The 25,178-nt window shown below is 44.4% G+C and overlaps 1 protein-coding gene across 6 annotated transcripts; it reads left to right on the forward strand.

The window, feature by feature from the left end:
• The first annotated feature begins 1,145 nt into the window (after positions 1-1,145).
• On the forward strand, positions 1,146-13,612 carry EPGN (epithelial mitogen). Of its 6 annotated transcripts, none has more exons than XM_048941965.1 (6): positions 1,146-3,207; positions 3,712-3,801; positions 4,186-4,245; positions 8,750-8,870; positions 9,516-9,668; positions 9,960-13,612. In XM_048941965.1, exons 1-6 carry the CDS (start codon positions 3,171-3,173, stop codon positions 10,012-10,014), a joined length of 516 nt encoding a protein of 171 aa, XP_048797922.1. In that variant the 5' UTR covers positions 1,146-3,170; the 3' UTR covers positions 10,015-13,612. The 6 variants fall into 6 exon arrangements, with proteins under 6 accessions (XP_048797922.1, XP_048797924.1, XP_048797925.1 ...); XM_048941967.1 differs by having other exon boundaries at positions 8,753-8,870; XM_048941968.1 differs by having other exon boundaries at positions 1,146-2,771; positions 9,960-13,611.
• Positions 13,613-25,178: the final 11,566 nt, after the last annotated feature.

Consider the following 25,178-nt stretch of genomic DNA (forward strand, 5'->3'; position numbering starts at 1 on the left):
ATGAAAAGTAGGTTTCAACATAGTGGATATTTATGGAAAATGTGGAATGTTCTGGGTGTAATTTGAAGTTGGAAAACATTTAGATAACAGTGATCTGGAGTCTGAAAGAAACAAAAGGCTTGAATTTGTTTCAGCTACTAGACAATAGTTCTGGCAGTGAATACAAATGCTCAGTACACATTTAAAGCTGTCCTGTGTACTTCAATATTGGCTAAACTCTCCTCTGAAATGTATGCAAGAGGTTTGCATGAAGTACTCGCAGTTGTGAGGCCAGAATTGTTTTCTTTCCGTGTCTGAATTTGGTTGACGGTATTTTCATGCATAATGCCACAAAAAGGTTTTGGGTAGATGATGTGGTTGGATTGGACTTCAGTCGGATAGAATGCCGTTAAAGCTGCTATGTACGTACTTTTTGTATAAGATGGAAGGGAAGAGGAAGAGAAAATCAAAAGTTTACCCATGGTAGAAATGCTTGTATTGGAATTTAAGCCATTTGTTTATTCTCTTATTTTCTGAAGCAACATGAAGGGTTCTTAATTCCTGGTATAAGGCTGAGCCCTGTGAGTATTTGTTGACAATATTTTGCTTCTTAGAGAGGACTGTGTGAGATAAGATGCTTGCTGTAAAACGAAATAGAAATCATATAAATGGGAGAGGAATGATTATCAGTGTGTTTCTGTACCCTAAGGTGTTCCAAAGGTGAATTCAGAATAGTCTCATGCAGTGTAAGAGTCAGAGTCATGTTACTGCTAGGATGCCACTTTTAATATGCATATGCTGTATTGACTTGAAGAGCCTACCCTGGTTCCCATTGAAGCCAGTGGGAGTCGCTTTGGGCTGCTATCTCCATATTTTTATCTTGGTTGGGGTAACTTTATTTTAATCAAGAGTCTTTAGTGATTGCCAGTAGATTCAAGACTACTCAAAAAAGTAAGAATACAAAAAGGTGTGGCTAAATACAACTTCTGTTTATTAAAAAAAAAAAAGTGCATACCAAAATAAAAAAAAAAAAAAAGAAACAGATGGAGAATTGCTGCTGTGCTGCTTGTTTCTTCTGATGCTCTGAGAGTTTTGCATAAATGCATTTTTTTTGCAGAATCATTTGACAGATCCATTACTAAGTGTATGGAACCAATGGTGCAGACACCCGTGTATCTGTTCAAAATGAGGGGTTATGAGAATGTTAGGGGTATCCAGGTGCATGTGCAGGTAATGCTCAGATAATTTAACCCATCACTGGCTCAGATGGAATAAAATTTGCCTGTTCTGCTAACCTTTCTGTGAGATACTTTGATACAGTTTGGGTTGGATTTTTTTTTCCTTTCTATCTAAAGAGTGGAACAACAGGAGCCTTTTGCGTGTTCATTCATTACCTTTAATTCACCTGTTTACATTGCTTTTCCAAATCCGTGTTCATTTACTTTGCTTTAGCTAAAAATAGAGTCTGCATTTTTGGTGGAATAACAACTCGAGGCACTTTGCTTATGTCACTGGAATGAGTCTGCCTCTGTCATATCCTCCCAGCAGCTTATAGTGCATCCTCAGCTTTTTCTCTTTTCACCTCCCACGAGTGAGTTACTATGACATAAAGCCAGCAGGACCAAGGTTTCGCTTAGTGGCAAGTTGTTTTCAGAGCTGCCAAATGCATCTGTTCTCCATTGCAATCTGCAGAAGGGTTATGATTCTTATTTCCAGCCTGCAAAGTGCTCGTGTGCCTGGATCAGGCCAGGTGGGGACAGCCGTAGCCTCATCTGCTGCCCTCTTCTTGCCGCACCCACTGCATTGCCCAACGACAGAGCCACTGCTCACATTCACACTGGATTAAACTCCCATTGTGTAGAAGTATGTTGAAAGGAAGCTCCCTGCTTGGAACTGATAGCAAAGGATCTGCAGGTAGCACAAACACCAGTCCTGGCAAGTGGGGAGTGCGCAGGCTGCACTCGATCAATGTGCAGGCATGCAGCCATTCAGGATACAGAAGGAAGGGAAAAGCCTCCTGGAATGCAGCCCATGAGCATCAGAACACATAATTAAAGTGTGCATAACCAGCTTGTGTTTTTTCCCTGAGCTTATGAAGTGGTTACACTGAATCCCATACATCACCAAAGAGCTTGGTGCAGAGGGAGAACTCAAGCTGACCGGAGTTGCTAGAGCATCTGTCATTAGGTTTTGGCTAAAGAAAAGATTAAGTTGTGAAAAGTTTTTTATTTTCTGAAGCTCACAGTGGGGAAACTGAAACTTGAAGTGAAGATAGCAGCTCTCTTGGGATGAGAGTGAAGAGTTTTGAGGCTGTTGATCTGCTTTTCCATTACTGAACTGGACCTTTCTGGTGATCTGCCTCAGTGCTATGTAACAACATTGCAGAGGGAGCAGTCCTGCTTGTTCTGAGCTGCCTGTGACAAAGGAATTGACAGCTTTTAGGGCTGTGGAGAGTGGCATTAAGAAATGTGTATATCAGGTATTAAAGACCTACAGGTTCTTAATGTAAAAAGCATGATCTCTCTCACTGTGTATCTGCACGGCTCTCCAGGTGGCCACCCTTGCACAGCTCCAGCTGCGATCAAAGCCTTTTGCTGGCAGTCACTGATGGGGAATATCACCGTTATCTCTGTCTGATCACTTCTCAGTCTCAGCACGGCTGTTCTCACCGTTCCTTTTCTGGATGAGGAGGAGCTGAAGTGCAGGAGGAACTAGAGCACAGCAAGGACTGGACCCTGGCTCCTGGTACCTGAAGCAACAGGCTGAATGCTGACCACCCCCCTGGAAGTAGTGTAAGGCTTTATCACCGAGGGACCAAAGATCTCATTTTTCACGATATTGTTTGTTTTGCAACCTTCTGGTTTTGCCATATATCATTGATCTGCTCTGTCAGATGCCAGGTCTCTCTAAAACTACATCTCTGCATGCACAACAATGCCCACGGGTAATAGGAAACTGGGGTTTCAAGAGAAAACCCGATCCCAGTGCTAGATAATAGCAGTTTCCTAAATAAATGTGTGGTTGCCCTAAGGGCTGAGCTTGCTGCCAGACGCACCTTTTTTTGATTGGTGAGAGCAGCAAATGACGCTTCGTGGCGTATAAGTGCAAGAGAAAACACAGCAGCACAGATAAGTGGAGCCAACGAGCACCGGCGAAGGAGGGTTGCAAAGGTGTTAAAGCAGCTGCTTGCCATGGCATTTGGAATGCTCATCTACATTTTGCTGAAAGGTGGGTTTGGAGGGGCTTTTCCATGTCGTGGTATACTGGGCTATCCTAAGGAAGAGTTTAGTCTTTCTGAAATAAGCTATATATAGTATATATAAGTAGGGGTGGGAACCATGGCAATGTGAAGCAGATTTGTTTCACTACTTTTTGAAACTGGGCAAGGTTTGGAAGGATGGAATGGAACCAAGACCTGGCCTAGAGAAATTTCTTTGTTAAATAGGTGCAACATTGTTTGTAGTACGTTGCAGGTATCTGTGCCATAAGTTACATAGGTAACAGAATGGAGAACAGAGTGGATGTGCATTTAGGAATTCTGCAGATTTGTTTTCCCTTCAATCATAATAGTAGCTCTGTAACAAAAGGAGGTTTGAGGCAAGAATTTCCTAAACTGTATTTTTGCACTGCATCAGAAGTGCACGAAATGAGTAAATGTTATCTGGGTGAAATGAACCTTGAATAGCCATGCTGAGTTTTCTGTTTCAGTCAGTATCTGTTTGCATTACACAGCAATGGGGGCACTGAGTGAGGAGGCGGCTCTCACTGTTTCATCCCTCAGCACAGAAATGTGGAATAGCTGGACGAAAAACAACACTGAAGGTATTTGTGCTTTGTTCTGTTTATTAATCACTGAGTAAAAGGAGATATTTTGAGGCTGTTTGGGATAGATTGCCTGGAATTTTGATGGTTGTTTTTCAGTAATGCCTGGTTTCTGTCTGCCTTCAGTCTGAATCTTTATGTGCTCAAGTGAGAATGCAGCAAACCAATGTAAAGTGATGCTACGTTTATTGCTGTTACTCAGGAGTTTTTCTTTGTTGCAGTTTTGCTCTTGGCTATCACGGCTTCTGCAGCCCTTCTCAGAGTGTTAGCTCTCTTTTCTCTTTCTATTCTGACTGAAATGTGAACTCAAGCTATTTACCTGCCAACATTTGAGCCCAGAGCGCTGTGTTTAACCTGCCAGCTGCATTCTTGATGTTACTTCAGGTGCTAATGATGTCACTGCTTTGGGGAGAGCCATGCAATCTGGACCTGAGGTTTTGGCAGGTCAGTAAAGGAGGAAAGGATTTGAACTGTGATACTTATTAATGTCTTTGTACTTTTAAAAGAACATATTGCATGCGAATCATCTTGTGCTAATTTTAGGTCATCTGTCTTGCAAGTTTTCTTAGCAGATCCACATGCTGTTTATTTTTCTTGTAACAAGTCAAGCTGCTGTGCTCTGTTCTCTTCTTGTATCTAGTTTCTCACAGTGGTACAGTTTTACAAATATGTATGCATTCATCTGTATGCTATAAATGTTACACTATTATTTTGTGTAGTGTAAACATACACACACATATATATACAGAAATCAAGTTGCTGTTGATTTTTGACAGCAATAGTTTGACTTAGCAGTACAACACTTGCATGCTGGCTTAATGATTTGTCTGTGATTTGGTTATTTCAGAGCACGCAGGAATTTAATGAACTAGTAATATGCGTTGTTACTCCAGAAGTACCCAGTAGTATTTCTAGAAAGCAGGAATTATGGGTCAGATTTTAACAAATAAGAGATTTTTGTTTACAGGAGCGCAACCATGTCTACAATTGTTCCATGTGTATTTCTGCTAGTTGCAGTTGTGCAAATCAACCAGGTACCCATGCTTCTAGTTAGAGAATGTTTCCCTTGGAAACATCTGGCAAGAAGATGAGAAAGAAATGCCAGAAGGATCACCAAAGAAATTGAATGCCTGGGTAGAACTCACTGGAGGAGCTGGCAGTTTTCTGTGGGAGGTTCATTTGTGCTCAAGGAAGAACAAATCCATTTGCATCCCTCCTACAAGATCATGTCCTGCTTCCTTATTTTACACCTCAGGTGGTCCTGTGTAGCTGTGCCGGGGCTAGGAAATGTTAGGTTCCATGGTCATAGAATCACCAAGGTTGGTAAGGGCCTCTGAGACCATCCAATCCAACCATCTAGCTATCCCCATTAGTTCCCGCTAAACTGTGTCTCTCAGTACAACATCTACCCTTTCCTTGAAGTGAAGACTCCCTGTGATAGTACCTCAACCACCTCCCTGAGCAGCCCATTGCAGCACTTCTGCACTCTTCTGGAGAACAAACTTTTTTTTAACATTCAACCTGAATCTCCCGTGGTGCAGCTTGAGGCTATTTCCTTTTGTCCTATCACTAGTTATCCAGGAGAAGAGGCCAATCCCCGCCTCACCACAACCTCCTTTGAGGCAGCTGTAGAGAGCCATAAGGTATTCCCTGAGCCTCCTCTTTTAGACAGAACAATCACAGTTCACTTAGCTACTCCCCATAAGACTTGTGCACCAGACTCTGCATGACTCTGTTGCCCTTTTTTGAATGTGCTCCAGGGCTTCGATGTCCTTCTTGTAGTAAGAAGCCCAAAACAGAACAGAGTACTCGAGGTTCAAGGTGGATCACTCACAGGGGAAAATGATGGTTGGAGAGGATTCTTGGCCGGGAGCTGGCTAAGCAGGAATGGAGAATTTCAGGCACAGCTTTAGCTGTGGGAGGTCTTTGTAGCCTTCCTCTATGTGACTGTAGGGAAGGTTCCGACCCTGGATCTGACTCCTTTCTTCCCCTTCTGATGCTCTCATTCTTCTCTGAGCATCATATTGAAGGCTGAGCTGTAGTGGCCTTGGTGGCTCGCTCTTCTTGTTGCCACTTGGTCTGTGTTGACGCGCCTCGGCTTTCAGGTACCTGCAGGTTTTAACTTCGTGTCATATCTTGCCAGGTGGATCTGTTTGAGTGACTCAATTGCAGGCAGCTGTCAGGTGCTTACACAGCATGCTTGTCTGTCTTTCCTCACGGGACTTGAAAGGCACATGTGTTTGTTCAACAGCTTGCTTAGTATCGAGGTGGATAATATGATAGGAGTTAGCATCATGCTCTGGGATGGGTTAGAAAATCTTTGTTTTTGAGACTCGTCATTCTTTTGAAGGTCATCATTTGTACTTTTGCAATGTCAGAATAATTAACACTTAGGATTTGTTCATGTACACATAAGATCAGATCTTGCAACCAAAACTGGACAAAGCTCTTTCTACTGACAACTATGGAGGCTGTGGTCTGTGTAACAAAGTGTTTGTCTCCAGCACTTTCTAGTCACGTTTCTGTTCTGGGCTGACCTTTGTTTCTAAGACAATATTAACCACCACGGTCCACAGGGAAGAGAGGTTTTCCTGCCCACAGGAAAATGCAGCTTTCCCAAGCAGTGGGTGGATGGGAGGCTGCCATCTCCTGGCAGAAGTGGTGTAAACCAGGAGAGATATTGGGCTGAAGTCTGAGCAGAGGCAACTGCACATTCCACATATCTGACACTTGTATTTGCACCTTTTCCATTTCTTTTTCTTTATGGCAGAGACCTAAGGGCAATACTATGACTATGCATTAAATGTCTTCTCAGAGCCTGGTGGAAGAGCAGCAGGGATGGGCAGTGAAAGGTTTTACTTGAGGGTCAGGTTGAACTGCTTCATACTGTGTGGTTTGGCCCTGTTGTGCTGGAAGCTGAGGAGAGCCATGAATGAGTGTGAATGGCTTGTTCCCTGAAGCTCTCACTTGCAACGTCGTGAAAATCAGCCCTTGCAGTTCTCCTGCGTCCTGGATCTCAGCATGCTGCTCTTTGCAGACGTTCTTGCCTTGGGTTTTATCTCGTACTTTCCCCAGCAATTAGCATCATACTCATCATACTGTCCTGTGGACTGAGTAGCATCATGAATCTCTTCTCATGAGATCAGCCTTGTCTTCCTTAAATCTACCTTTGCAAGGCCTGGTCCTCTCCTGATTGTGCTCTTGGCCAGTGAGCCCAGTGTCTTGACTGGCATCTCTAGAGTGTGTCTGCAGTGCTCCCATGCCAACCAAATGAGTTCCAGAGCTCTGTATTGGAGCTCATGTGTCATCACTGCTGGTGGTTCCCTCACAGAGAGCGTGATCCAGGGTTGTGAGTGTGTCTGCCCTGCATGAGGCTTTCTGAGCAGGGACAGCATGCTGGTTCTAGTAGATGGGGACAGGCTAGCAGTTGTAGCGTTGTTACTTCATTACTGTTACTGGGTGTAATACAGAGAATAGGGCATAACCTTTGGCTCCTCCATCAGCACGTGTGTTATTTTGTAACAGCCAAAAATGTGTATCTGGTGGATACCTTCTAGCACTGTTTCTAGCTGTAGGTCTGCTTTATCCCTAGTGTAAAAATTCACAAGTTCATCTTTTTGGTTTTTCTTTTAATCTTTTTCTCAGCCAACAACAACTTTATTTTCAAAATAGGTTGATTTCTACCACTTCCACAGCTTTCCCTGGAAACAAGGAGCTAGTCCATCTGTGCTTTTCCAAGAAATTTTTTTTTCCTCTATAAGTCTCTCCAAGTCAGATTTCTCTCTCAGATTTTGGAGGACACTATTTTCAAAGCACTGGTGTTCAATTGGATCAGTAATGATAGTATCAAACCTCTTTGATATCCAAACCAACTTCATGGATGAAGTTGTGAAGTGCCTCAGCAGGTCATAGCACAGAGCAGCTGTTCACCATCACTTGCCATGTTCGGGGTGCAGCTGCGCCAAGGACAGAAAGTCACCAAGCTGAGTACACATATGGATTGTGGCTAAGGAATGACTCAGACTAGAGTTTGTTAAGGAAATGGGGGAATTGGTCTTACTGCTCCTGAAAAATGTGTCTTGACATCTCGAGTTGACCACAGAAGGGCTGGAGGCATACATGTCTGACAGTCTGTTCTTCAGTGTACCATCTCTGAAGCTTGATTCAGCACTTAGTCAGAAGGAGGGTTTCTGCTGCTGCCCCATTGCTTCATCACTGAGCAGACCTTGTCACCTTCCTGCATGATATTATTTTGTTTGTGGTCATCGCAGAAGCCTGGTGTTGGCATATGCTCAGTTAGGAAATCGCCATCAGTCGTCTCTAAGACAGTGCCCTGAAATACTAAAGCCCTCAAGTTTAAACACTGAACAGTTGTGGCCCTGGCTTACTCTCACATAGAAAGGCCACATGGGGAGTGCTGATTACTTAAAACCGTAACTGGACACTCCGCTAACATAGAACCACGGAGAACCACTCATCATGAAATTGTAGCTGCAGCACTGAGGGACAGGAATGCAATGATTTGTCTAGGGATTGGAAGAAAAAAATAATTCATTGTTTGAATTCTAGCAGGGAAATATGCTGAGAATAATCATATGCTGTTGTTGTATCCTTAACCCCTGATGTTTTGGGATGTTTTTTCTGATGGATTGCACATTGGGTAATACTAGTGTTAGCCAGGGTGAGTCTTCCATATCATTTTTATACACACTCCTCATTAAGAAGTAACTTATTAGCAATTTGTTCTTCCTCAAAGCCAAATTGATATGTTGCAGAAGTTTGTTCTGATCAGCATTGTGCGAACCATCTTGAGAGACACATCACAGCAAACATATATTGTTTGTTTCTGCAGGAGATGTCTGTTCATCTTGAGTTGTGAAAATACTTTCAAATGCTTTCATTTTTGTACTTTTTCTAGATGTAACATGGCCTTTTTCTGTGTTCACAGCAGACTATGCAGAGCAACCAAGGCTCCTGAAGCTCATGCAGGCCTGTCTGGAAGAACACCACAGTTATTGCATAAATGGGCTCTGTGCTTTCCACAGCGAACTGAGGAAACCCATATGCAAGTAAACAGCATTGCTTTAAAGTATCTTTCTTAGAGAACTGCCAACAGTGGCATTGTTTCTTTGTCTGCCACAAGTTATTATTGGAATTTGACTAATTTTCAGCAAAGCAAAACTTACATGTGCCAGTGAAGTTTTTTCAGGCTTCAAGTTTGGCAAAGTCTGGAGTGCTAATGTGATACCAAGGAAAGGGGAGAGAGAGGTGTTGACTTGATGGTATCTCACATCAGAATTGTGAAGAGGCCAGGATATTTGAAGATGTCAGCTGAAGCTCCATCACTTCACAGCTATTTCCATACCAGTCAGAACCATGGTGTGCTTGAGTATCTCTAAAGTACTGAACAACTTTGGAGATCACAGCAGCTGAGGATCAGCAGGGCACACAACTCTTCGTCCACACCCTCTGCTATGAGGGTATGTTTAGATGGTATTTGGTGCTGTGACTGCAGTACTGGAGCTAGCTTTAAACCAGATGGACTGGGACAACTGGTAGTCTTGAGGAAGAGGCTCTGACCAAGCACCACATCCAACCCTTCCTAGTTCAGACTCATTCAACATAGTTTAAAGCTACTTAAAACCAGCATGTATTTCTGAAATAGAGAGCAGAAGTTCTCAATAGTTTTCACATGGTGTATCTTTATTTTGCAGATGCCTTGCAGGTTACAATGGAGAGAGGTGTGAGCATTTAACACTGAATTCCTACGCGCATAATTCTTATGAGCGCTACATTGCTGTGGGGATTGGCATAGGAATACTCACAAGTGGGATACTTGCAATCATCTACTGCTACGTAAGGAAGAGGTATGGGAAATATGTAACCTTGTTGAATTGATCTGATTTATGGTGGGGAGGACAGCGGAGTTGTACAAGAGCATTGGGAGTATGTTCTTGTCACTGCTGTGTGATCTTAAAGGCACTGATGCTCAATACTTCTGCTGTCTGCTCTGCCAGTTATATAGCACATTACAATGTTACTAAAAGTGGCTTTCATTGGGGCTACTTCAGTGAGTTAAGCAATTAAATTGAGTTCTGTTCAGGCTACTATGGTTTCAAATTTGTCTAATTAAAATGTTACGATGTCTTCTATTTTAGATGCAGGAAATTGAAATCTCCCTACAAAGTCTGCATGGGAGAGACAGCACTGTGAAGCCCTGGCATCAAAATGCTTACCAGTGTGTCTGTAAACAAGAGGCAGTTCTGTTTCGAGGGCCACTCCATGCAGTCTAGCAATGTCCAAGCCTCGCTGATGGGATGAAATAAAGAGAATGACAGAGTGAGGGCATGAATGGAGCTCCTGCAGAACTGATGGGCTCCATTTGCTTCTGAAGAAAGACTTAATGTTTTTAGACAAGATTGCTAGATGAGCGGGTCAAAACAGCGGAGAATACATGCAGCCTTCTCAATGCTCTCCTGTGCTTCAGATTTGATGAGGGAAGGATTGATTTCTTTCACCTATTTTCAGTCATTTCAAGCCCTACTGGAGTATTCTGCTCTGCTCTTTTCTGTCTTTTTTTTGTTCCTTCCCCTTTCTGCTCTGGAGGAGAAAGACCACCTGTTTCACAATGAAACTGTATTCTGAACATCACATGCTGATGAGAAGCTGTCTGGATTCTGCTGTTGCAGTGTTGACTGCCTTTCAAAAGGAACTGGACATCTTTCTGCCAACGGATTATTGAGTGCACTCACGACAAAGAACACAACTCCTCCCAAAGATCATAGGGTGGCTCATTACATTCCTGAAACTTAAAGCAAACCTTGCCTTGTTGTACTCTGATTTCAGAGCAAGACTCTGGTTGCTACAGAAGCTGGAATTATGTTATGAAATTTGCTAGAGCTTTGCCAAGGAAGCAGAACAGCTTTACTCCTTTCTCATATTACATGCATGATGTGATCACTCTAATAAGAAGGAAAGAAATGAGCATGAGGATTTTGTTCCACTCCAGCCAGACAGGTTATTTATTATCAGATGCTTGTTTTGCTTCATCTTTCCTACAAAGAAGTGCAAAGGCAAGAAGAGAAGATTTTGTTCATGGAGAAGGGAAGAAAATTGGTTCCAATGTTGGTGACACTAACTGTGATTTCTCACTGACATTTGGAGTTACCTGCCAATGCTTATGGGACTGGAGATGGCTCCCAGATACTTTTTTCATTTCAGCTGTTGCAAATTGTAGACACTTCTTCCATGTTTAGTCATCTACAAGGGAAAGACAGTTAGGTACCTTGGCAATCTTTGTTTTGCAATTCACCTAATTTAGGTGAATTGCTGGGAAGTTTAATTTCTTTGTTCCATGAGTTTGTTTTTACCAAATGATGAATATGATCCTTTTATTAAAACAAAAAACAACAACAACAACAAAAAACAACTGTGTATTTATGAGACTACAGTGGTAGTGCTGAAATGTATATGAAAAACTGGCTTTTGCAAGGGTAAATGTGCTTAAGCACTTGGCTGGTCTAAAGTTGGTGGCTTTTCACATGGGGGTTCCTGGTCAGTAGCTGAATCCTGAACTGAAATGCCTATTAAAAATTGCATATCATCAGGAAAGCACAAGTGAGATATCTTCCTCTGAGAAAGTTGTAATTGCTGGTCAGTCCAAAAGAGGAAAAGCTGCAAAACGTTGTCATGCAGGTTCATCTTCTTCTCCTGAATGTCTCTCCTGCTGTCACAGAGCGATGGGTTTTTGTGTATGTGTTTTAACCATTTGTGAATTCTCTCATTGATGTATTTGACTATACAGTAGTGCTTCTTGAAAGAAATTTACTCGTTGCAGTGAGATGCTCTGTACCTAAAGAAAGGCATAGCTGCTACTTCTATGTTTTGATAAATATTTAAGCCAACTGGAAAGGAAGGTGTGTACTTCAATTAGGGAGAAAGTTAAACACTGTGCAGTGTTTTCTTCTGGTTGCTTTGTGGACTTAGTCAGCTCTGTAAGGGCAGTCTGTAAAAGCTGGTTGGGGTTTTAAACTAATGGAAGAAAAGCTCGAGAGCAGAATGCCAGATGGGCCCCTGCTATGCCAAATGAGACTTGATGTAAGTGCAGGGAGAGGAAAACAGAGAGACAAAGGTGGGGAGAAGGAAGGGAAAGGATATATTTGCTTTATATTTTTTATTCTAAATGGTGCTGAGGCTTCCAGAAGTGGGTTACTCCCCACTTCGGTGCTATATGTGCTTAAGCTGGACCTGGGAGCAGGCTGCCAGCATCTTGCCTGCTCCGGGGGGCACCCACCCAGATGATGCTTTCTGTCAGTCTGCACAGTGTTCACAGTCTGTAGCCTATGTGGAAGAAGAGTCATTGCTGCAGTTCTGAGGTTTTCATCTGGCCAATTGGGTCTGAGGCATCGCTGCAGGAACGACTCACCATTGAATGTGGCTCAATGCAGTGACCACGCTGAGGAAATCCATGCTGTCTCAGATAGCTTTGTGGAGCTGGCTGTGCTGAGCCCTGCCTCCATCAGTGACAGATGCTGCCTGGCTGGTATTGCCTGCTGCTGCTTACTGTGTGGAATTTCCTGCAGAACTGGCCTGGCAGAGGAGTGGGACCATCTTTTCTGCCTTGTTTATCAGACTCCTGTAATGGCACACAGTTGGAAGCTGCACATGCCAAGAACGCTCTCCTCTTTAGGAGGAGACCCTGTGATATTTGGCTCCTGGGCAGTCTTGTGTCAGGCTTGCTGGGGGCAGCAGCTCAGTAGAACTGACAGACAGACACTAAAGACTGAGACTGCCTTCACAAAGGGCAACAGCACCTATGATCTGATCCTGGCTGCTGGAACCACACTGCGTTTTCTGGCAGTGCATCACTCCAGCCTGTCTGTCCTCAGGCCATCAAGTCCTGTCCCTGCTGCACAGGTGCCTGCTCTCATCATCTCGGCATGTTTGTTGCTACTAATGATGGGGCTCAGGTACCTGTCCAGTAGCTAACACTCATTTCCATCTGAAACATCTACATACCCTGCAGTTTTCTGACCCCAGCAAGGTCCCCTTAAAAGAATGGGGTAAAAACCTGTGGGAAAAATGTCTATCCTTGCAAAATAATATTTGTTATTGCAGAACAGCTGCTTCTTGTGCATATTAAAATAACTCACCTGAAGAGTGCTGATGTGTATGGCATAAGGCCACCTAGTGTCAAGTCTGAGCCATATAACACTGGATTGTGTCCTAAGAATGCTGTCTGCAGACTGAGCCCATTGTGTATAGGGTCTCCAATGGTCCTGTTCCTTGGGAACTCCTGGCTCAGAGCAGAACAACTTCATGGCTGTCTTGAGGAAGGTCAGCTTGACAAACAAGAAATGCACAGATGGAATGTGCAGGTTATCGCTAGCATCTCAAAGCCTTGGGTGGCCCTAAGCTGTGATTGAATGTGTGGACCTGACAACAGAGAGACTGGAAGTGCTGCTTGCACAACTCTGTAAGTACTCTAAGCAGTGGAGCACCGATGGCACCTGCAGTGATGTGTGTACACGTCACGTTAGCCTGGCTCTGAGGAGGAAAGCACCTGTAGAGGTCTCCATTGTACTGTAAATCCAGGAAATCATTCAGAACTCCTTTATGACCCAGTTAACAAACAAACAGGGAGAAAAAAAGAGTGCAGGTACTCATTAAAAGCTCGTTGTATGTAGTTGTTAATTATCATGACAACAATAAAATCTTGTACTATGACAAGACTCTGGCTGCTCCTACTCTCGCTGAATTGCAGGGGAGCGAGAAGGCTCTGTGAGTAGCAGATTTTGGTGAGCAGAAGGACATGTCACAGAACTGCTGATGCCTCTGGTTTGAGCAGAAGAGGAAGATACTGATTGTGGTGTTGCTTGGAGAACTGTTCTTCCTAGCCTGTTTTGGAATGGCTGTGCAGAGAGAAGGAGCACCCACCCACTGGAGCTCTGGCCCAGACTCCTGAGTGGAGAGCTATGTTTCACTCAGTTCATGTGCTCGTGGCCATGTAGGCAGGTGGACCCTTGCAAGAAAGGTGAGGTTGGATAACCACAGTGAGAGAAGAACACCTCTTCTGGAGGAAGTCAGATGGAACAAGAGGAAGGAAACAATCCTGGGAAAGCAAAGTCATTAGACTTAAGTGCCATAAGGCAAAGCACATATGTAGATCCTAGGCCCTCAGGCCACTCAGCCTGGACCCAGGTGGTTGTAAGGGAAACAGCAGAGGCGTAGGACCTGAAAGAGACCAAAAGAAGCCCCCCTGGGGCAGGGCTGCCATCTGCTGGGTTTCTCACTAGTGAAAGGATGGAAATCTGTTAGCACTTTTGGTCACTTTTCCATAGCCAAAAATCTAGATCTTTTGTCTTCCTTATTTAGTTGGATAAATGCTCTCATAGAAAAGGAAGTCAAAATGTAGGCAGGAACACAGAAAAAAATGTGAGTGTAATACCCCTTGTCATGGAGTTTTCCTTGCAGCTCATTTGTAAATGTTGGTTATGGTCTGTGTCTGGCTGTTACATCTGCACAGGAGCAGCAGTTCCCTCAGCCACCCTGAGGCTGTTGTGTAGCCAGTCCCAAAAGATTTCTGTCTGGATTGATTCAGACAAATTAACATTTCAATTTAAGGAAGAAAGGAAATCAAAAATTTGCCAGAGAATTTCACAAACCAGGGCAAAAGCAGTTTTAAATGCTCACTATACAGTTCAGCTCTGGAGTTCCATCTTTTGGGAGTTTTCCATTATTTTTTTTTTTACCCCACTGTGACAATAAGGCCACCTCTGCAATTGACTCAGAGCTCTGGGATTTTCTGCTCTGCTCAGTGCTGCTGTGCAGATGCCTCTCTGTAGCTCCTTCTGAGAAACAGCATAGCCAAGGCTGTGACATGAGCAGACAGCACCATGCTTTGCGAGAGCATCTGACTAACTCAGGCAAAGCTAATTTGTTTGACATCATCTCTGTACATAACGCTAAGTTTGTTTGTGTCTCATTGTTATGAAAAATCCCATGGTGAACCACATGTCATTGACTTCTGCCAGCTGTTTGACAGAGCTCAGTGGCAGATGTGAATGAGCACTGCTCCAGGAAGCTGTCCAATAAATACTAATCTCAATTTGGAAGGCTATGTGCCAACCCATAGGCTGAGCAGGTTGCTGTGGTGTCTTTGCATAACAGGGAGGACCTGGTGTGTTCAGGGCATCCCTGGTTTGCTAATCTGCAAACAGCCAGATCATGCTGTTTTTGGCTAACAGTTCTTGTGCCTTTTTCCCCTCTTCGAGACTATGGCATCACGTGCTCGTGTCATGAAATCATAAAACTACAGTATCATTCAAGTTGGAAAAGACCTCTACGATCACCAGATACAACCAGCAACCTATCCTCTCTATAGCCATTGACCATGTCACTCAGAGCCACGTCTCTGTGGATCTTGAACACTCCCCCAGGGACAGTGACTCCACCATCTTTCTGGGCAGCCTCACCACTCTTTCAGAGAGGAAATGTTTCCTAACATCCAACCTGAGAAGGCTGAAGGAATGTTTGTCTGAAGGATGATGTTCAGCGAGCAAAACATGAAGAAGGTGCCACGTGACCTTATCTGCATCGGGTCTTTTTGGAAATCCTCAGCATCTCACATGTTGGTTTGTCGGGTGCAGTCGCTGCAGTTCTGGCACAGCACCTGATGCAGTGTTGGTGTTGATCTGCATGCCCTTATGCTGAATAACACAGATCTAGAAGAATATCCAGCCTGCTTTAATGCTGTTTTTTTCTTCCGGTAAGGAAAATAACTGCAGGCACAGTTCCCAGCTGAGTGCCTGGTAGCTGTGCCATGGCATTCAATCCTTTTGCCTAACTTCAATTCAGATCCGGGTCTATACACAGAAGCAAGACCAGTGATGGCTGTGATAGGTGGAGTGGTGGCTGTGGAAATCTCCAGGTAGGAATTTCTATCAATTTCTCTTGCACATTTCTCATGGCAAGGGGCAAAACTGTGAACTTCAAGATAAGCATGAATATGATGTTAAATGTGAGCTGAGCCTGGCAAAAGGCACTGAGCTTAATGGACCTGTGAGATTTGTAACTTCCCAACTGATCCTGTAAAACAAATCAGGAGAAACTGGACTGTATGTTACAACGCAGCAGACTCCCAAGGAGCTGTAGGACTGGAAATTCTCCTGCCCTTTCCCCTTGCCTTGTTAATGCTTCTTCTGACTTTTTTGGTGGCACGTTCGTGATTTCTCATGTGCAAATATGTTTGAATGTTCTCTTCCCTCAGGCACTTCTCAGCCATCTGAATGCCTTCCTCCATCACCAACTGCTTTTTCCATCAAGATTACAGCAGCAAAAAATGTTCTATATGGGCTGGGTGCTCCCCTGTGCATGAAAAATATGTGCAGGAGCCAAGAAACACCAGGAGTTTCTTCCTGATTGTTCCAAATAAGAATGGGCAGTGACGCAGGCTGGGGAGATGACCTTGCGCACATATATGCATGTGCTCTGGAATGGGCACAGAAGTGCCCATGAGCTCAGCAAAAACATACAGAGTCTAGGGGTAGCTGGACTGGGCTGTGTGGCCCTGGGTGTTACCCAGGGCAGTTTGTGCTGGGTTGACCTCTCAGTTCACTGAGGCAGAGGAAAGATACACCAGTGTGGGAAACAGCTATAAACTGCTCAGGTGCACTCTTGTAATTCAGGTGCCATTTTCAAACTACAGCATGGAAAGTCCTGAAAGAGTTATTCAGGCACCATTTAGGGTTAGTTTGGTTGCTTTTTGAACTATTAAGTGTCTGTGAAGTGTAGAAATTGAATGTCTCCATTGGAAGTCTCTTAAGAGAAATTATCTTAAGGTGGGCATCTGGGATTCCCCTGGTAGCTCTAGCCTGACTCCCAGCTCTGCTGCAGCAAACCTCCACTGACTTAAATGGATGTGGTCCTGGGCTACCTGCATTGTCTGCATCCTTGGGTGTTCAGTCATTTCTGTCTTTTGAGTGCTATGGGATTCTTAAGGTGTATGTTTTTCTTTTTCCTTTTTTTTAATTATGAAGCACCATGGGACGTAGGAGGAGCATGATAAGAGGTGCAGTAATTCAGAGGTGGAAGTGTGTTCTCCATATTCTTGGAAGGTTAGAAACCCCAGGTAAAGGACGGAAGTATTTTTCTAAATATGAGGATAGTTTGGAAAGAGCCTGCCAAAATGCTGCTCGTTTTCCTACCAGCTTCACTAGGCTTTGGAACAGGCGAGTGGTGGCTATAACGCTGGAGAATCCAGGAGCATCTGCTGTGTGTGTGCTGTTTCCGCCTCTCCTATTCCTACAAATTGACATGGAAACATACAGTCCAATATTCAAGAAGTCTAATGTTCTATCCATATGTAAGATAGAGCAATTCCAATTTTAATGCCCATATATAGCCTGTGCTGGTTCAAAGCTAAGGTGCTGACTAACATCCCAAGGATTCTGATAATACTGAATAGCAAGTTTGTCTTTAGTTTCTTGCAAAAATATCTGTTCATATAGAGCTTGGTATCACACAGATGTGAAAAAAGCTCTGCAGAGAGCGTAGCATTATCCTCAAAAGAATTATGTATGGAACACCTCTACGGAAACCATGGTCCTGAGAACCTCATACATGCTTTGTTCTGGTTCCTGCCCTTGGCTGCCAGCAATGGGTCAGACCGGTGTGCAAAGTTCTGCACCTGTGTAACAGCTGTAGCAAAGGATGCAGCACAGAGCTCCAAATGCCTCCTAATTAATGACTGCTGACTGCTACATGCAGAGGTAGATCCTCTGTTTTCAGCCAGAGCAGAAGTCAATGACACATGGAGCTTTTTCATGCCCTACACAAAATCTTGACCCCACAAATTAAACTCCGCAGAGGATTATAGCCTTATGCAAAATGATACTGTCACACAAATAAGGCAGAACTACAATTCCATATTATATATATATATATATATATATATATATATATATATATATATATATGAAGATCCAGACAAGGGTTTTCACATCTCATGAAGATTTGGGTAGTAGCTTCAACACAGGTCTACCTCATGTAGACCTCCCAGCTCTCCCACTTCTTGTAAGGCAACAGGCTGCCAGGGTTCAAGGTTCAAGGCATGAACTGCAGGCTTACCTGCATGTGCTAAGGGGGAGGAGGCAGGCATAGGAAGAAAGCAAAGCTTGGTTCTTCTCTGAGAGCACCATGAAATCTCCCAGCTGGCAGTGAGTGTATCCAAGTGACAGAGTGGTGGCTACAAATTGAACCCCCACATACACCACACCATCTGCCTTTGCTTTGCTGCCTGCCTCCTTTAGCTCTCCCACCCCCAGACAGCCAAGGGGCAGTTTCAGGTATTAGTGATTTAAACCAAATGGTTTTAGGAATGCTTTGCCCCTCTGCAGTTTTCATCAAATGCACTGTGTTATGTTAGCACCTGGTGGCTGCCGATTTGGAATGTTTTGTTGTTACTGGGACTGTGCATACTCCCACCATGGTTGCCTCCAACTCCCAGTCTCCTTTGCTTTTGAAGGCTTACGTCAGACTTTTAGGCACTATTGAGTAGTACTGTTTCTGTTTATCAATTTGCCAGGTAAGGAAAAGGTGAGCAATTTTAATGCTTTAAATACTTCTCATATCTCTTCAAGGGCATTGAATTAAATCATTTCTTAGCTAGAGATACACTCACAGTGGGTGTAAGTTAGTTTCCTCCTGATTTATCTGCAAAGCTATCTGAAGTGTAGCTGAGTTCATAGTGCAATACACAGAACAAGTGTCATCAGGGCTTCACAATAATATACTGTATCATAGTATTCTGTGATATTCTTAGGACTTGCTCATGTGCTCGAGTAACATTGAATGTTAGATCAATTATTACTTCTTGAATGCTTTGCTGTTACCTGACCTTAACCGATCACAGCTGTTGTCTGGAGCTACAGTTCCTTAAGGCACTAGTGTTGGAGCTGGGGATGTGCTGTCAGACTGCTCTGTATCAATGCAAACCCAGCAGTGGGCTGTTCATGCTTGTGCTAGAAATGGCAGTTTACAGGCAGATCCTTACTCATTGACCACCAAAATGTCCTCTTCTGCAACACTCAAGGAAGTCCCAAGAAAATTTTAGAGAGAGAGACTTTTTCCACATGTATGTGCTAGTCTGGACACTCACATGTCCCCTTCTCTGTTTAGCTGAAGGGAAGTTTCTGTGAAGAACAAAAGGTAATGCAACAAACAAACCCTCTGGGTAAGGCATAGCAATGGGAATTTAGAGCTGTGTAATTCCCTTGCTATCGCTGAACATGGAAAATGATGACAAAAATAGTGCTTTATTTCTTTGATTACTTGTTCTCCAGGAAACAATCTGAAGATGTACCAACTCCAGAATCAGTGTGTGGAAGCTAGGAAGTACAATCACTGGTGCATGCAATTAGAATCATAGAATCGTTTCAGTTGGAAGGGACCCTTCCAGGGTCATCCAGTCAACTCCCCTGCAATGAACAGGACACCTACAAGTAGATGGGGTGCTCAGATCCCGTCCAGCCTAACCCTGAATGTCTCCAGAGATGGGGCATCCATTACCCCTCTGGGCAACATGTGCCAGTGCCTCTCCACCCTCACTGTAAAAAAACTTCTTCCTTACATCCAATCTCAATCTCTTTTAGTTTGAAACAATTTCCCTGTGTCGTCTCACAGCAGACCCTGCTAAAGAGTCTGTCCCCTTCTTTCCTATTATCTGTCATTACATACTGAAATGCTGCTCTCAAGTCTCCCCAGAGCCTTCTCATCTCCAGGCTGAACAGCCCCAGCTCTCTCTGCCTGTTCTCGTAGGAAAGGCGTTCCATGTTCCATCCCTGAGGTCGTTTTAGTGGTCCTCCTCTGGACGTACTCTAACATGTCCTTGTGGTCAGAAATGGTCATGCAATGTTAACACTGAAGTTTTAGTAAGAGAAAGACATTGCAGATGAGCATATACTAAACTGGTCTATCGTGAACTTGGAAATCCACAGCTGATGGATTTCCAATGGATATTTACAAATTCTTAGCATCCTGTTTATGAAAACTGTAAACAATCGAAGGCCATTGCCTGGAGGCTCCAACCTTATTTAGATCTACGTAAAGGACAATTCCCACATTTGCAATGCAGTCAGCGATGCTGGCATGTCACATGGTTACTGCACACGGTCATCAGAGTTGCTCCAGTGTAATCAGATGCATGCCACCGTGTGCAGTGCATTGTGTAAGAGTGCTCTATGAGAGAGGAGAGAGAGAATTGCGCAGAGACCTCTTTTCTGATGTAGCTAACCCACGTGCCCTTTGAAGGAGTTGATTTGGAAAGACAGGCAATTAGCTTTGCATGCAGTAGTCCTTCCTGGAAATTGCTCTCCTTGGTCCACGCAGGGGAATGTTACGAGAACAAAGCAGGGAGGGCTGGGAGGTGTGGATGGAGCAAAAAGTTGGGTTGTTTTCTGCATGAGCTCTGCTGCCTGGCATGTTCCACCTGAGCACAGGCCATCTCTGGTGCTAGCTTAATGCTCTGTGCTGTGATTGATGTCAGGCTGCCTGTACACCTGGTTGGGCAGGGTGGATTAATCTGGGTGTGGAGCTGGAACATGTGTTATGTATGAAGGGGTGACCGCAGCTGTAGGCATGCTGAAAGTTGGTGGCTGAAAATCCCGAGCATCCAGTGCACAGCCTCTATTTGGAATCTTACAAAAATTAAAAGAAATTAAAAATAAAAGACAAAATGTTCTTTGTGTGATGCCTGCTTTCTCTGAATATCTTTCAGAGGGACCATTGTTGCTGAGGAATTGAACTGGATTCAGAAAACTGTGTTCTGTAGCTTTGTCCAGTGTTTCCCAGAGTGCATTCTTCCTCACCCAGGATTTCATCCTTAGCTTCAGCTCACACTGGAATGGAATGAGGTGGAAGGAAATCAGTGTTGGAGCAAAGAGGCCCTGTGTGGGATGAAGGGCTCCACCCTTCTCAGCTGTACAGAGGCCAGCAGCTTCTCCCTGCAGCTCCCCATTGGTACCCAACCCATGACCCAGCTTTCTCATCCCTTCCTTCTGTCCATCACCTAGAGATCATCTTCAGGGATGTGTTCAGACTGTGGATGGGAGGGGAAGGTGACTGAAAGATGATTTCGGTTACTCTTGGTCATTCCCACCCAAACTCTGGACTTTTCCACATAGCATGTGACTCACCGCTGGCTCTTGGAGCCGGTGATGTGAAATTCACAAAGACCAAAGAATATGGGGTTCTATTGCAGGTTGCACTAGCAGAGTGAAAATACAGAAGGGAAACATCCTGTTGAGTGCTTAGATCCCAAGATGATCCTGGCCAGCTCCTCACCCTCCAGCCACACTTGCACAGAGCGTGATGCCAGCATCCTGGCTCCAAGCAGACACAAACAAGGCTGCTCTAGCTCAGCCCAAGGGAATGCTGTGATTTGTTTTTGCTCAGGTTGTAGGGGAGCTTCATTGGGCACTACAGTGTCCTACTTTGCAATGTGACTGTGGTGATGAATTGGGCACCACATTTATGGGTTCCCTGGGGCGGGCTGTCTCATCATCCCTCCATGACAACACTGCTCCAATGATGGCCTGATCCCGACTGCTTTCTTTTTGGTCACTGCAGTAATAGTAATGATTAACAGTAATTATAAGAACAGTAATAGGAGTGTCCCATAATGCCAGTGGATGGGGGAATTCCACTAAGTGCATCTGCTCTCGTGCCTAGCAGCCATCACTGGGCCAAACAAATACACCGCGGACCTGTGCCTCTTTCCTAGGTTCTGCGTTGGGAATGTGTGCTGGCTGATCTAGTTCCAGTGAATTGCTGTTTACTTCATCATCCCCAGCACCACACCTCATGCTGAGAGTGCCCATCTCTGTGCACATGGCCAAGCGTGCGAGTGGCACTCACCACTGAGTCACAGACAAAATGCGGAGGCCACAGCAAGCTGTCTCCTTCCCTCTGATGGTTGCACTCAGAGCATCTTCCTTGCCCTCCGCCTTCCCTAGGCTGTCCACAGCAAGGATGCAGGAGAGGAGAGAAGGGCAGTGGTGCAGAGCCCACAGCTGGGGCTAAGTGCTGTGGAGAAAGCCAACGGGAGGCAGTGAGTGCAGCTGAGTCACACCACCTCGCAGCAGTGGCTCTCTCTGCCATTTCTCTGTCCCCAGAGGCTTGCTGTGCTCAGAGCCATTGAGCAGAAGTGCCACGAGCTTGGCTGCCAGCAACACACTGTCATGTCTTGGTATGCTTGCTGTTTGCTAACAATAAAATGCATTTAGATCACGAGGAAGGCAATTCAAAAATGTGGCATCATGCTTCTCTAAGCCTTTGCTGTATGCACGCACGAAAGTATCAGTTGTGAGACCAGGTAAAGAGGGGGAAGGCAGAATGGCTTGTAGCTTAGTTCTTGCCACCCACTGAGGGGAAATCACTCCACTTCCACCTTGGTCCTGCTCACAGTCTTAACAAATAATTAGGTGCAAAGAATCCAAACTGACTAAATTCATGGATGGAACCTGGTTCAGTGCATCCTTCACATGGGTACAAATACAGGTTTGCTTAGCAGCACATCAAGACAGAAGCCATGAAAAGATCCTGTAAATGAAAGAAGCTGCCACCTCCTTGGAGGTGAAGGAACCACTTTGCAGAGAGCTATCATTAGGAAAGGGAAAACAGCAGATGAGCACTAAGGAGCTCTTCCTGCCGGCGGCATGTGTTGGGACACTCAGGAGCTGCTCAGAGGAATGGAAATTTCCTATATGCCAGCAGAATGAAAACCTGCCTTTGCCCTTACCTTTCCATCTTCTGAGATGCATCAAGATAGATGGGACTTAGAGTTCTTTTGTTCATTGTTTCTGTTTTTATTTCAATTTCTGCTTAATGCTGGCCCAAGAAGTTGCCCAAGAACCTGCTGAATTTGAGGTGATTCTTATTTTAAACAGGAGCTTTGACCTCACCCCACATTTCCAGGAAGAGCCACTTTCAGCCTTGGGTTAGTGTTTTGAACTCTCATCATTTATAGGAGAGCGTGGTTGTTTAAGTACACTGGCCCTAAATGATTCATCACAGACGTAGTAGATTTGAGTCTGACCTTTCTATAGAGTAAGTCTGGCTCAAGGCTTTTTCCTTACTCCATTTCCTGCAGTCTATCTCAAGTATGGATCCCAATTAGGTATATCCCTTCTTACAGTATCTGTGGTCATGGTTTTCACCTTTTTATTTCTCGTGTAAAGTTATCCAGTGCTTCAAGGCAAGGTTGTGATTTTCTTCTCTTTTCAAAAACACTTTCTAACAAAAATATGTTGCTTTTGGAAATAGGTGGTATTCTCAACAAACAAAAAGCAATGCAGATCAGTAGCTACAATGGCAGTGTGTAAAACTGGATGTGGGTTTTACAGAAAGTAGGAGTCATCTGTCATGTATGGATTTGGTTATGCAAGAACACATACATAAAGTGACAGTTCACTATTAGGAATGCACCTGTATTCTTCTACAGCCAATCGCCATGAAGAAATGCAGTCTCAAGCAAAGGAAAATGTACATCAAACTTCTGCTTTTCCCCTTGGATTCATGGGATGTAATGAATCTGCCTTACATTGGATCCATTGGTGCAGGAAGGTGCTACCCAGTGTGAAGAGTAGCAACTGGAACATTAACTCTTAGAGTGTGTACAGGCAGTATCCGAACAGGCACCTCCACGTAGTGGAAGAGGATGGTGAAACGTGAAAGTGGAGATGGCTGATGTGGAAATATACACCACAAGACAGAGAAAATTACAGAAAGGTGAAGCAAAGATCTGTATGTGGTACTTCTTGCCCACAGATTCAAATCTGAAAGAGGAAATTCCAATGAATGGCTTCAATGGTGTCAGTGTTACCTGGTATCTGGATACCGGTACAGAACTATAATTAAATGCTCTCTTTTCAGAGGATAAATCACACAGGAATTTAAGGGTGAAATTAATTATAAAGTGGAAGTTCTGCAATGATGTTACTTTTAAGGCATCCTGGAAAATGCCCACACGCAGAAACGTTTTCCTATGATTGCAATTACTTCCTTTACTCACTGTGAGCCCCAAAAGAGCAGACAATAAAGTCCTTAATAAAAGGGATCAGCCCCAATTAAAGAAGCAACAAAAGCAGTCATGTGGCATCAGAAAAGCTACCACCTGCTCACCTTAATGCAATGAAGTGATCATATTGGGGCCATAGTGCTGCAGGGACAAAAATGAACTTGGGAAAAGATTCAGGTTACATTATGTTCTACTTCCTCACGAAGTGAACTTCGGTTGCATGCAGCTATTTTGGTGCCCAATCTTGCCAACTGTTATGTTTGCATAGTTAACAGGCTATGCTGACGTAACGCAGTAGTAACACACTGAGCTTTTTACTTTCAGCATCTCCACGCTTCTGTGGATCTAAGAAAGCGTTCCCAAAAAAAGCAAAAGAGTGACTTGTAAGCACCAGATCTGTTCCCAAACTCCCCAAATTCATGTGTTTATTACTTAGAACTGGAACCTGAGCATGGAGACATGCTTTGTCATGTTCTCCAGTATCCTCTGTAGTGAACTCTGTTGTATTAATAACACTTGTGTAGTAGAGAAACTATGAATATGGGAGTTATCAACTATTTAACTGCACCTCGATATCAACAGTCACATTCCTTGCACTATGAGGTAGGCTTATCAGTTCCGTAATAAATAGGATATAACCTTACCATTTTTGATGAAGAAGGTAATGGTGTTGCTTTAAAAGGAAAAGAAACAGCTCCCACTGCTGAGCAGTTCAGGCAAAAGCCATTCAATCTGTCACAAACGCGTATAGAGAGATGTGAGGTGGCGTATCCCCCAACTCTGACGGCGTGGGCAACGAGGTCATGCTTCACCTAGCAATGGAGTGCAGCAACGGCCTTCAGCAGAATGCAGGAAGGACTAAACCCAGCCAAGTGCTGGTCGGTTGGTACAGCAGCTGCCCACGCTGCCAAACGCTGGAGGGGCACTCTGCCCTTCAGCCATCCCAGCAGGTGGAGGTGAGGTGCCACATTCCTGCGGACTGTGTTGGAACCTAATGGACCGTTTCTGCACCTAGTGCCCAGGCTCAAGGCACGCGTGGGCTGAGGGGTGATGGGAAATGCCAGCAGGTAGGAGACTGGGGAGGGCAGCAAGTTTGTGGCTGCCTGCCCCACGTTGTTGGTCAACGTTTGGCAGCGCTGGGCTATGCTGCGTCCCCAGGCCCCATCCTAGTAGTTCTGCACCCATTTGCACTGGCCTAACCCCTTGCCATTACACCCAACCCCAACAATGCTGCGCTCAACCGTGGCCACGAGTCCCCGGGCCCGCTTGGCAGCCCTTTTTACAGCCAGGAGTGCCACGCAGC

Source organism: Lagopus muta, chromosome 4 (assembly GCF_023343835.1).
Source record: "Lagopus muta isolate bLagMut1 chromosome 4, bLagMut1 primary, whole genome shotgun sequence".
NCBI lineage: Eukaryota > Metazoa > Chordata > Aves > Galliformes > Phasianidae > Lagopus > Lagopus muta.

Coding starts and splice junctions, on each gene's coding strand:
- EPGN (XM_048941965.1), top strand. CDS start 3,171: ATGGCATTTGGAATGCTCATCTACATTTTGCTGAAAG. Junction 4,246..8,749: donor TGGACCTGAGGTTTTGGCAG/GTCAGTAAAGGA, acceptor CTGTGTTCACAG/CAGACTATGCAGAGCAACCA. Junction 8,871..9,515: donor CTGAGGAAACCCATATGCAA/GTAAACAGCATT, acceptor TTTATTTTGCAG/ATGCCTTGCAGGTTACAATG.